Source organism: Sorex fumeus, unplaced genomic scaffold (assembly GCF_029834395.1).
Source record: "Sorex fumeus unplaced genomic scaffold, SorFum_2.1 ptg000039l, whole genome shotgun sequence".
Lineage (NCBI taxonomy): Eukaryota > Metazoa > Chordata > Mammalia > Eulipotyphla > Soricidae > Sorex > Sorex fumeus.
Window position 1 is genome coordinate 17235711 of NW_026606096.1, and position 11935 is coordinate 17247645.

The 11935-nt window shown below is 39.1% G+C and overlaps 1 protein-coding gene across 1 annotated transcript; it reads left to right on the forward strand.

The window, feature by feature from the left end:
- Nucleotides 1-6735: 6735 nt before the first annotated feature.
- TKTL2 (transketolase like 2) lies at nucleotides 6736-8628 on the forward strand. Its single transcript, XM_056118888.1, has one exon. It carries the CDS (start codon nucleotides 6736-6738, stop codon nucleotides 8626-8628), a length of 1893 nt encoding a protein of 630 aa, XP_055974863.1.
- Nucleotides 8629-11935: the final 3307 nt, after the last annotated feature.

Below are 11935 nucleotides of genomic sequence, written 5' to 3' on the forward strand. Positions count from 1 at the left end.
CCAGAGACTGCAATGCAAGTTTTGTATGTAGAGGCTCAAGTTCGTTCCCCTCTACAGCATGGTCCCCTGTGCATCACCAGCGGTGATTCCTGAGCCTCTAATTGGGAGTATCCCCTGGGAGCCACCAGATGTGGCCAAAAATCGAAGAAATAATGACAGTTTCTTTGGGACTAGGAATTATGATCTGGCCCTTAAGTGGCAGTTCATACATATATATTCCATACACACAGATATATGTTACATGTATATGTATATATATATATATATAAATACACACACACACACACACATATATATATATTCCAATAGGGTTAGAGTACAGGACAGTTTTAAAGAATTAAATAGGGGTGTGGTCTGGTATTAGACAATTTGCTATGAAACATTTTTGGATTAGTTTTCAAATTTATTAATCTGTCTATGATTGTTGGTGTAAGTTTTCAAACAGAAGAGTGTGGTGTTGGAGTCTGTTGTAATAATCAGATGACTCCTGTTTCTCCATTCATATCCAGATATTTTAACATGGCAGTTGGTGACTAGACTATCTCAAAGCAGGTTTCACAGAGTCATTTTAAAAATACTCTTTTTCTAAAATTGCTATTTTTATTGAATTACAGTGAGATAGAACATTACAAAATTGTTCACGATAGCATTTCAGTCATACAATGTTCCAACACCTGTCCCTCCAACAGTGTCATTTCCCAGAACCAATGTCCGCAGTTTCCTTCCACCCCTTCAAGCCAGCCCTCAACCCATCCTGCCTCATTGGCAGGCACCTCGCTTGTCTCTCTCTCTCGTTCTCTCTCTCATTTTAGGCATTATGGTTTGCGATAAAGATGCTGAAAGGTTATCATTTATATCCCTTTACCTGCTTTCAACACTCAGTTCTTGTCTAGAGTGATCATTGTCACCTAGTATTGTCATAATGGACCTTTTTCTATCTTAACTACCCTACATCTTCCATACCATTGACTAACCATTGACTAGTCCTCCTGGCCCTTTTTCTCTGGTCTTGGATATTAGTTTCATACTGTTCTTTATTTGTATTCCACAAATGAATGCAGTCATTCTATATCTCTCCCTCTCCTTCTAACTCATTTCACTCAGCATGATACTCTCCAAGTCTATTCATTTATAAGCAAATTTCATGACCTCATTTTTCCTAACAGCTATGTAGTGTTCCATTGTGTAGATGTACCATGGTTTCTTTATCCATACTTCTGTATAGTGCTGCAATGAACACAGAAGTGCAGATGATGTTTCTGCTGGGTTTCACAGCTTCTTACAGGTTCTCTTCCTGTAAGCACTTTCCAGATAGCCTTACAAGGAACAAAGGGTTTCTTATGAGAGTTATACTCTTGTTGAGATGCCTTCGTATCTAATTTTACTTCAACCTTAACTTAAACAGGTGTCTACTAGTAATAGTTCAGGACTTTTTAAAATTTTTAGCAAAATAAAATCTAGCACCCTAAGTTATGCCCAGTCACTTGAACAGTATAATGCATTATCAGAATAAAATAAGTCAAAAGAAACAGAGAAACAAAGATAAACTTAGCAGAGAAGCATTCTTTTTTGCAGCTCTGATACCGAAACCCATATAATTTGTTTTAGTTTATTTTTCATATTTTGGGTCACAGCTGGCTGTGCTCAGGGATTATTTCTGGCTTTATGCTCAGGGTTCAATGCTGGTGGAACTCACAAGACTCTGAACTGGGGATCCAAGTAGGGTCAGCTATATGCAAATCAAGCACTGTGACCTATCTATTCACCCCTATAGTTTAACACACATCTACAGGTCTCATTTGCTTTTAGCATGTTTGAGTTATTTCTCTTCATTTTTACCAAAAGCCTACATCAGTGTCAGTTTTCCAAAACAAAATACATCCTAAGAGAGTTTTTCCTTTTGCTCCAAAGTTTTTAAAAAAGTAATTTAGCATTTGTTATGTGGCAGTCTTTTTAGAGGCCGACTAAATTGTGAGCAGTGAGATCTGTCTCTTCAGAAATTTTCCTAGCAAACTGCACTGTACAGAATGTTTATTGATTATGGTCAATCCTGTTTATAATTATGTCATATTATTTCAGGTTTGATCTATGATTTGGGTAGGTTAATTTGGGTGTTATGGAATCCATAAAAAGTTTTCACATTCTTTAAGGTTTTCTTTTTTCAAATCTATTCTTTTCAGCTTTGCAAACATACAAGAGCTGGAGCGATAGCATAGCTGGTAGGGCGTTTGCCTTGCACGCGGCTGACCCGGGTTCGATTCCTCCGCCCCTCATGGCAGAGCCTGTCAAACTCCCCGTGGCATCTCCGAGATGCCAAACACAGTCACAACGAGTCTCACCATGGAGACGTGACTGGACCCGCTCGAGCAAATCGATGAACCACGGGAGGACAGTGCAGTGCTCCAAACATACAAGACAGTACAATTGTTCTGGGAGCAATTCATGAGTTAGGACGACCTCTCTCACAAGGAGTCAAAAAATACACAAACAACCTTTAACTTCCCCCCAACATAACAACTAATAGCCTGCCTGCTGTTGATTTGCAACCTAACTGAAACAGTAGATTTATAAATACTGTGTAGGTATTATTGACTGTATTCAGTCCATATGTATTATAGACTGTATTCAGAAAAACAAACTAAAGAGAAGAAAGTGTTTCTAAGAAAATCATCACTGGCTGAACAAAAACTTCTTCATAAAGATCTTCATTCCTTATATTTAGGTAGAGTAGACTGAGGAGAAAGGAAAGGATGGCTTGAAGAAAATCTGCACTTAAGTGGATCTCCTCAGTTCAAATCTATGTGTCCTTGAGTCAGCTGAATCATATACATTTTCCTCAGAGTGTATTAATCGGAGAAGTACTTTAAGATGTGGGTTTAACTTTAGGAGGTGTTATTGTTGTTCCCTCCCTGACTCGCAAATAAGACTAAAATAGAAAAGGAGGACAGGCTATAATTTTGCTATAATTTTCAAGGCAATGACTTAGGCTAGTGGAGCACATTTGTTTTAAAAACTTAATGCCTTAAACAAGAAATGTGTCACTTCTTGCTCCATACTAAGTTAACCAAATTTTAAAAATGGAGAAAAGAAAAGGTGAATTCAGTGTTTCATTCTATTTAAATGAAACTCAATAGTTCAGGAAAAATTGTAATGTAACATCTGTGTTCTTGACCTCTAAGTATAACTTACCTTTATATATGGACAATGTATAATTTTGAAAGTGAATCTATTTGACTTTCTGAATAATTAGTCTTTGTTTTAGGTATCACAACCCAGTAAATATTATACTCACCATTTTTTAATTTATATTCATAATTCATGTTACAATCCACTATTTATTCTTTGTCCTTCATAGTTATGTGCTAGGTTTCATTTTCATTTGAAGTACAAATTATAGTAAATAGCTTTGAATACTAAAACTATGGGAAAGTTATAGGGAAAAGTTTAAGCAAACATAAAATAAAAATTACTTATTTTAATAGACTTTACATTGGCAGTAAAAGCTGGCTACATTTACTACTTGGTTTAAAAAAAAGTTATTTTTCCCTAAGAAAATATTTCAGAAATTTTAAAATTATGAATGTCTTTTGGTGGGCTTGTATGTTCATTTGTCATTTGTTCTACTTTATGTTATATTCATGTGTTCCTGTTTGCCTTGCATGCGGCTGACTTGGGTTTGATTCCTTCGTCCCTCTCGAAGAGCCCGGCAAGCTACTGAGAGTATCCCGCTCTCACAGCAGAGCCTGGCAAGCTACTGTGGTGCATTCAATATGCCAAGGACAATAATAACAAGTCTCACATTATTGGTGCCTGCTCGAGCAAATCTATGAACAACTGGAGGACAGTGCTACAGTGCTACATGTATTCCTATATGGCATTTATCTACCCTCACTCCCCTAGTCGAGTAGGCACTTAGAGCATATTTATTCATGTAGAAGACTCAAAACTAATAAATGACTAATTTTTTATTTGCTGAAAGCATTCAGACTTTCTTCTAAAATGCCCTCAAAAATAAGTGAACTTTTCTCCAAGATGACATTTTTTGTCATATTAGTTTACAATTTTTTTGGCTGACTTTTTGTCAAATCTCTTCAAAATGGGAAAAATAGGATGTATTTTTTAATTTGTAAGATTAAGTCATCTGTAAAGGCATAGTGAGTAACTTTGCATTATATAATTATATATTCATTATAGTTATTTATATTTTTAATGATACAGTTCAAAATACATTTAAAAATTACTGTAATGAACATAATATTTATCTATAAAATTCCCTTTAACAACCTCTTAAAACAGTTTGAAATAATTTTCATATATTTTGCACAATACTAACCACTATAGAGGATAAAAAAAATGCAATCTCGGAAAGAAACTTTCACTCTCTAGGGTACTAAATATCAAAGACCACATTTTTTTCTTAACAAAGTTGACCTTTACTGACATTAAAAAATTTTCTATTTAATACTTTGCAGAATTTTTATGCAATTCTTTAAATGAATGCAAGAGTTTGGGAACTTGAATTTGAATTGTTAAGTAGTGCTTCTTTTCCATCTTTTTTCCATGTAAATATTGCTTCAAGGTCATTTTTATTTCCATGTTTATTGTTTGTTGGAGCTTTTTAGAGTTCTTCTCAGCTAAACTAACAGTGAGCTACCTGCATTCATAAGGTTGCTTTGCTGGCCAACTTCTAAAACTTTGTTATGATGTGTGAATATTCATCCCTCTAATTTCCCATCTTTACTTTCTATCCTTGTCTAATCTTTTTTTCTCTTCCTTTATTTATCTAAAAATGATAAACAAACAATTTGTAAAGGGCATGGGGACTGATGAATACACCATGATCTCTTAAAAACATTTCCAATTCCAGCATTCGTCCACAAATCTTTGAATCTTATTAGTGTCATACCAATAGGGGTTATTAGAATGTATATCCTTACAAATAAAATAATAGAGTTAGTTAAAAGAGAAACAAGAAAATGAGTCTCTTGAGTGAGGTATAATGTAAGAAATATGTACATATTAGTAAGACTCTCAATGTTAATTGTTTACAATCCTAGTATTGAAATCTTATAATATTACTGTTGCCCTACTCATGCCCTAGGTCCATCATCCAGAACTTCTGATTCAATTGTTTTGGAGTGGAGCCTGAACATGTTGTTTTATTTTTATTTAAAATTATTTTCAGTTTTCCCTCCCCTTTCTGTTCCCTGCTTATCTTTCCCCTCTTTTTTAAACCTTCTCTTCATTGCAGTGGTATTTGGGGTTTGTATCCTTGTTCACAGTGTACACACACACATACACACACACACACTTTGTTGTGATACTCTAGGGGTTGCATTTGTTGTTCCACCAGGGAGTTCTGTGATGTGGGACTGTGTGGAATTATCTAACTCAGATCTCACACTACAGGTGTTCCATCACTGATCCAATCATTGTCCAGCATATGAATTTTTTTCCTTCCAGATGATTCTAGAGTGCAATCAATGTTGAGAATGACTGGTCTATCTTCAGTGTATCTATTTGACGACACATTATAATCAAGAGATGCATTAAAAAAGTAAATATTCTCATATATGAAAACACAATTCAGGATGGAACAAAGACATCACTTTCTTTTGTTGGTGATGTTTTTCAGTGCTAGGCTATTAATGTGAAGTCAGTGTTGAGTCAGAACTCAGCAATCAAGATGTTTAGCACGGGAGAGGATTCTGTCATTGCGCTTTAATTTAAAATGATAAACCGTTATCATGGTAGCACTGTTATCATTGTAGGCTAGAAAAATTCAATGGTACAAATTTAATTTATTACCAAAGTAAGAAAGCACCGTAGCACTGTCTTCCCGTTGTTCATCAATTTGCTCAAACGGACCCAGTAAGTCTCCATTGTGAAGACTTATTGTTACTGTGTTTGGGACATAGAATAGGTGATGGGTAGCTTGCCCAGCTCTCGGAGAAGGGCGAATGAATCAAACTCCTGTCTGCAGGGTCCGCGCCTGCAAGGCAAACGCCCTACCCGCTGTGCTATTGCTCCAGCCCAAGAAAGTTAAATTTGCTAAAAACATTATTTGGAGTAATAGTATGTTAGGATGTACTGGATAAATAACAATTCAGACAGTTTGCCACTGAATGTTTCAAATTTGTTTCTCTTCTAACTTTTGGTTAAACTACTCTATTCTCTTCTATTACAAATCAAAGTTAGGGTTTTCACTTCCTCGAAGAAATTGTTATGTCAACAGTTGTCATGTTGTCTGTTGGTTTACTGAAAGTGACTTTGGATCATTTCTATTCTTCCGTATAACGATGACTGGGATGGTGTCAGTGCTTTAAAAAACAGCTCCACCTCACAAAGATTTCTCTGGCTGCTGAATATGCCTGCGGTGAGATAAATAGAAAAGACTGGATGGATTAGTCTCAGCAGATATGGGGACGGTGTGTAAGGAAGTGCTGTAATTATACAGGCGAATCTGCAACCAGTTCAAGGACCCAAGATTCCGTTCTCACTACAACAGTGCATGAGAGGTGCACAGTGCATTGTGCGTGGTAAGCGCATGCGTCATATGTGGTGCGTGCATGCGTGGTACGCGGTGCGTGCATGCATCGTGCGTGCATGCGTCTTGCGTGCATGCGTGCTGCGTGCATGCGTGGTGCGTGCCTGCGTCGTGCGTGGTGCGTGCATCCATCATCCGTGCTGTGTAGGGCCGTTAATGCGCAGCAGATTGGTGTGCAGACAACCGTTATGGGCAACGACACCATGGCCCAACCTGATGCGAGTGTAGTGCAAGTTTTAAGGGATATAGCCAACCGCCTGCGGATCCAGTCCATCAAGGCCACGTGTGCCGCCAACTCTGGCCACCTTACTTCGTGCTGCAGCGCCGCTGAAATCATGTCGGTGCTCTTCTTCCACACGATGAAGTATAAGCAGACAGAGCCAGCCCACCCAGACAACGACAGATTCATTCTCTCCAAAGGCCACGCCGCGCCAGTCCTCTCTGCTATCTGGGCCGAGATGGGCAGCATCAGTGACTCTGACTTGCTGAGCTTGAGGAAACTTAACTGTGACTTAGAGGGGCACCCCACTCCGAGATTACCGTTTGTTGATGTAGCAACGGGCTCGCTGGGGCAAGGATTGGGTGCTGCGTGTGGAATAGCTTATACTGGCAAGTACTTCGACAAGGCCAGTTACCGGGTGTTCTGCCTTCTGGGAGATGGTGAATCCGCAGAAGGTTCTGTCTGGGAGGCTTTGGCCTTTGCTTCCCACTACAGTTTGGATAATCTCGTGGCAGTGTTCGAAGTGAACCGCCTGGGACAGAGTGGCACCACCCCCCTTGAGCACTGCACCGACATCCATCAGATTCGTCTGGAAGCCTTTGGGTGGAATACTTACATAGTAGATGGCCATGATGTGGAGGCGCTGTGCCAAGCCTTTTGTCAGGCAAGTCAAGTGAAGAACAAACCCACGGCTATTGTTGCAAAGACCTCCAAGGGCCAGGACATTCCAGACATCGAAGATGCAGAAAATTGGCATGGAAAACCAGTGCCAAAAGATGCGGCAGATGCAGTCATCAAAGTAATCGAGAGTCAGATCCAGACCAACAGCAAGCTCACCGCAAAACCCCCAGTTGAAAACTCACCTCAAGTCAACATCCACGGCATAGAAATGACCTGTGTGCCTGATTATAAAATTGGTGACACAATAGCTACTAGAAACGCATGTGGTTTGGCCTTGGCTAAACTGGGTTATGCAAATGAAAGAGTTATTGTCCTGGATGGTGACACGAAGAACTCCACCTTTTCTGAGATATTCAGGAAAGAACATCCAGAGAGGTTTATTGAATGCTTTACTGCTGAGCAAAACATGGTAAGCGTTGCGTTGGGCTGTGCCACCCGGGATCGAAATATTGCCTTCGTTAGTACCTTTGCTGCCTTTTTGACCCAAGCGTTTGACCAGATCCGAATGGGAGCCATATCTCAAACCAACATCAATCTTATTGGCTCCCACTGTGGCTTAGCCGTGGGTGAAGAAGGACCCTTCCAGGTGGCTCTTGAGGACCTAGCCATGTTCCGAAGCATTCCCAGTTGCACAGTTTTCTATCCAAGTGATGCCACCTCAACAGAGCATGCAGTTTATCTGGCTGCCCAAACCAAAGGAATGTGTTTCATTAGGACCAGCCAACTAGAGACTGCAGTGATTTATTCCCCGCAAGAAAAATTTGAGATCGGGCAGGCCAAGGTCATACGCCAGAGTGTCAATGACCAAGTCACAGTTATTGGAGCTGGAGTTACTCTCCACGAAGCCTTAAGAGCTGCTGAGAATCTCTCCCAAGAAGACATTTTCATCCGTGTCATTGATCCATTTACCATAAAACCCCTTGATGCTGACACCATTATCTCCAATGCGAAAGCTACAGGTGGCCGGCTTATCACCGTGGAGGATCACTACAGAGAAGGTGGCATTGGAGAAGCTGTTTGTGCTGCCGTCTCCCAGGAGCCAGACATCCTTGTTCACCAGATGGCAGTGTCAGCAGTTCCTCAGAGTGGGAAGCCTAGTGAATTTCTGGATATGTTTGGAATCAGTGCCAGACATATTGTAGCAGCTGTGAAGCATGCTTTGCTGAACAAAGGCACCTGATTTCTTCAAAGTCAGTCTCCTGAATTTAGTGTTACGATATTTGAACTCGTTAGTACATCCATGCTTGTGGTAAACCATCTTTGTATCTGTGCTAGTATGCTTTAAGAAACTCATTTGTTTTAAGGTTTTTTTTTCCTCGTTCCTAATTCTGAAATTCAAGTTACCTTTCTCTTAAACTCTATATAAACAAACAATACTTACTCTTAAGTTAAATATTAAATCAGCAAACAAAACAACCAGCTAATGTAAAGTTTTCTGATAAGACTTCAAATAAGAAATGGTTAAGAAATCAATGTAAAGGTAATAGTTTCTCACATGCGCAATTCTCTTGTGAGTAAAAAGAAAATATGCGAATTTAACTGTAGGCAGCAGTAGCCCAAATGTTGAAGCAAATTCAGTTTTCATATAATGCCAACTTACCAGTGGTCTCCTAGATAGTGTTTGACTGTTGACTGCCTTGGGATTTTCTTTAAAGTTCTTCCAGTTCTCCTTTACAGTTTAAAACTATTTAAAACTATTTATAGCTGTTAAAAAAATCTCTTGATACTTAAAGTGCACCAGACTGGTGATTGGATGTCAAGAGATAAAAGTACACGTAGTTCAAGTTTGTGTATTACGTTGTTTTGTGATGTTTCAGAAATGTTTCATTTCTCAGTGACCACAGAAGTTATTAAATTATATTTAAAGTCAGTGTAATAAAGCTTTTAAAACACAGCAGCTTTATTTGGTTTTCCCTGTCTGTGTGTGATTTTTTTACTCCTTGAGAAGCAAAACTTGTAGCACTTCAGAGAAGTGCCTATTCATTTCCTATCCCCATTTTTTGATAGGGTTTGTGGATTTTTTTTTCTGGTAGATGACGATCACGATCATGATCATCCTATTGTTCGTTGGTTGCCTTGAGCAGGCACCAGTAACATCTCCTTCGTCCAAGCCCTGAGATTTTAAAAAGGGTCATATTCAAGGCCCTTTCAGGGTTAGGAGAATGAGACCCATCATTGTTACTGGTATTTGGTATATTGGTAACACCATGTGGAGTTTGCGAGACTCTGCCGTATGGGCAGGTTACATTTGGTAGCCTGCCAGGTTGTCCAAAGTAAGAATGAGATAATAAAATGCTTCAGGGAGCTGGGTTTTATAGTCTCTGGGTCTTGGCCGTTGATGGGATTACACGGCGCTGGGGCGGGGGTGGGGGGGAGCAGTTGGTGGGTGTGACCCCTGCCTACTGGAAGATGGAGGATCTGGGTCTGAGTGGAGGATGCTCAGCCCCGATCCGAGCAGGCTTGGAGATTTCAGTCCCGGGACCTGCATGCCTTTGTTCCTCTGCCGGTACCTTCATGCATGTGGAGAATGGTCTCAGCATGGTTGTGGCTGGTTCTGGAGGTCTTTGGCTGCCGGGGCTCTGCTCGGGGCAGGGAGGGAAACTCAACCTGCCCCCCTCCAGGGGGCTCCGGCGAGGACAGCCAGGTGCGGGGGCAGGAGACTCTGCGCTGTTCTTTTCCGGGAACTGGGTTTTATAGTCTCTGGGTCTTAGCCGTTGGCGGTAGACGACATGTTAATATAAATAGAAGATCCTGAGAGTTCACTAAAAAGTTCCTATAAACAATAAATTAATACAGCAAAGTATCCAGCTAGAAAATTAACACACAAAAATCTTTTGCATTCCCATATGCAAATAACAAATAACGTTAACTTTATCCATTCAAAATAGTGCCCCAAAATACCCAGTACCTAGGAATCAACAATAGATATGAAATATTTATATTATGCAAACTGTAAATAATTTAAGCAAAAGATAGAAGACTCTAGGAAATGGAAAAGTAACCCATGTACTTGGACAGGGAGAAGTAATATTGTCAAAATGACCATCCTACCAAGTTACTATATAGTTTCAACATGAACACAGAAGGACTTGAAAAAGTCAATAATAAGGTTTGTATGGAATCATGAAACACCTTGAATAGCCAAAGCCATGCGGAACAATAAGAAACTATAGGAAGTATCTCATTACATAATTTGAAACCATACTATAAAATTATAGTGAACAAAACATCACGGTACTGGAACAAGGGTAGACTCTGACTAGTGAATTAAAATTGAGTGCTCCCAAAAAAATTCCTGTTTCTATGATCAACTAATTTTTGACAGAGGAGCTAAGTATATGTAGTGGAGTAATATCCTTTGATCCTTTGAAAGAGTTCCAATAAATATTGGGAAAACTAGATAGCTACATGTTAAAAAAAAAACTGACTAAATGTCTCACACCTTACACAAAAGTCAATTCAAAGTAGATCAATTATCTGGAGACCAGACCAGAAACCATAAAATACATTGAGGAAAAATATTGGCTGAACAAGCCAATATTCGAACCTCAAAGTTGTTTTCAATGATATAGTTCCACTGGAAAAGGCAATTTCTTTTAAAATAACCAAACGGGACTTTATCAAATTAAAAGGTTTGACTTTATCAGATTAAAAGGTTTATTCATGCTTTAAAAAACATGGGTTTCTTTAATATTTCAGTTTTTTAGCTAAAACTAAAATGCAAGCTTAAAGAAACATGGGTTTCTTTCATTTTTAGCTAAAACTAAAATGAATTTGACCCACTCAACTGAATGGATCAAAATATACTCAACACATCTGATAAAGGATTACTATTCAAGATACATAAAACACTACAAGATCAAGATCAATAAAAATAATTCTTTTTGAAAATCAATTTGTACTTTCTTTCTCTCCCACTTTGGTTGAGGAACTGTGATTAATGACACTGTTAATGATAGTTTCATTCATACATCATTCCAACACCACTTCAATACCAGAGTGCTGAGTGCCTGTTTCCCTCCATCAAGGTCCCAAGCACTCCTCCCACCCAGGCCCCTGCTCCTCACCTCCCTGCCAGCCCAGACAAGGTAAGTTCTTCAGTTCTGTAGTAAACTTGCCAGTCTTGATGCCTTTGGCCATTTGTTGTTTTCATATCGATTTTTTTTGTTTGTGTGTGTTTTATTTTTGCTTTGTTTTTATTTTTTGCTTTTGGGGTCACACCGTGCTATCCACAGGGGTTACTTCTGGCTTAGCACTCAGGAATTACTATTGGCTGTGCTCTGGGGACCATATGGGATGCTGGAAATTGAATTCGGATTGGACTTGTGCAAGGTAAACACCCTACCCTCTGTGCTATCGCTCCAGCTCCTGTGTTTGCTTTTTAATCCCACATATAAATGAGAGAGGATTTTTTTTTAAATGTGGAGGTGGTGATAGCTGTATATATAGCACTATAGCACTGTCCTCCTATTGTTCATCTATTTGCT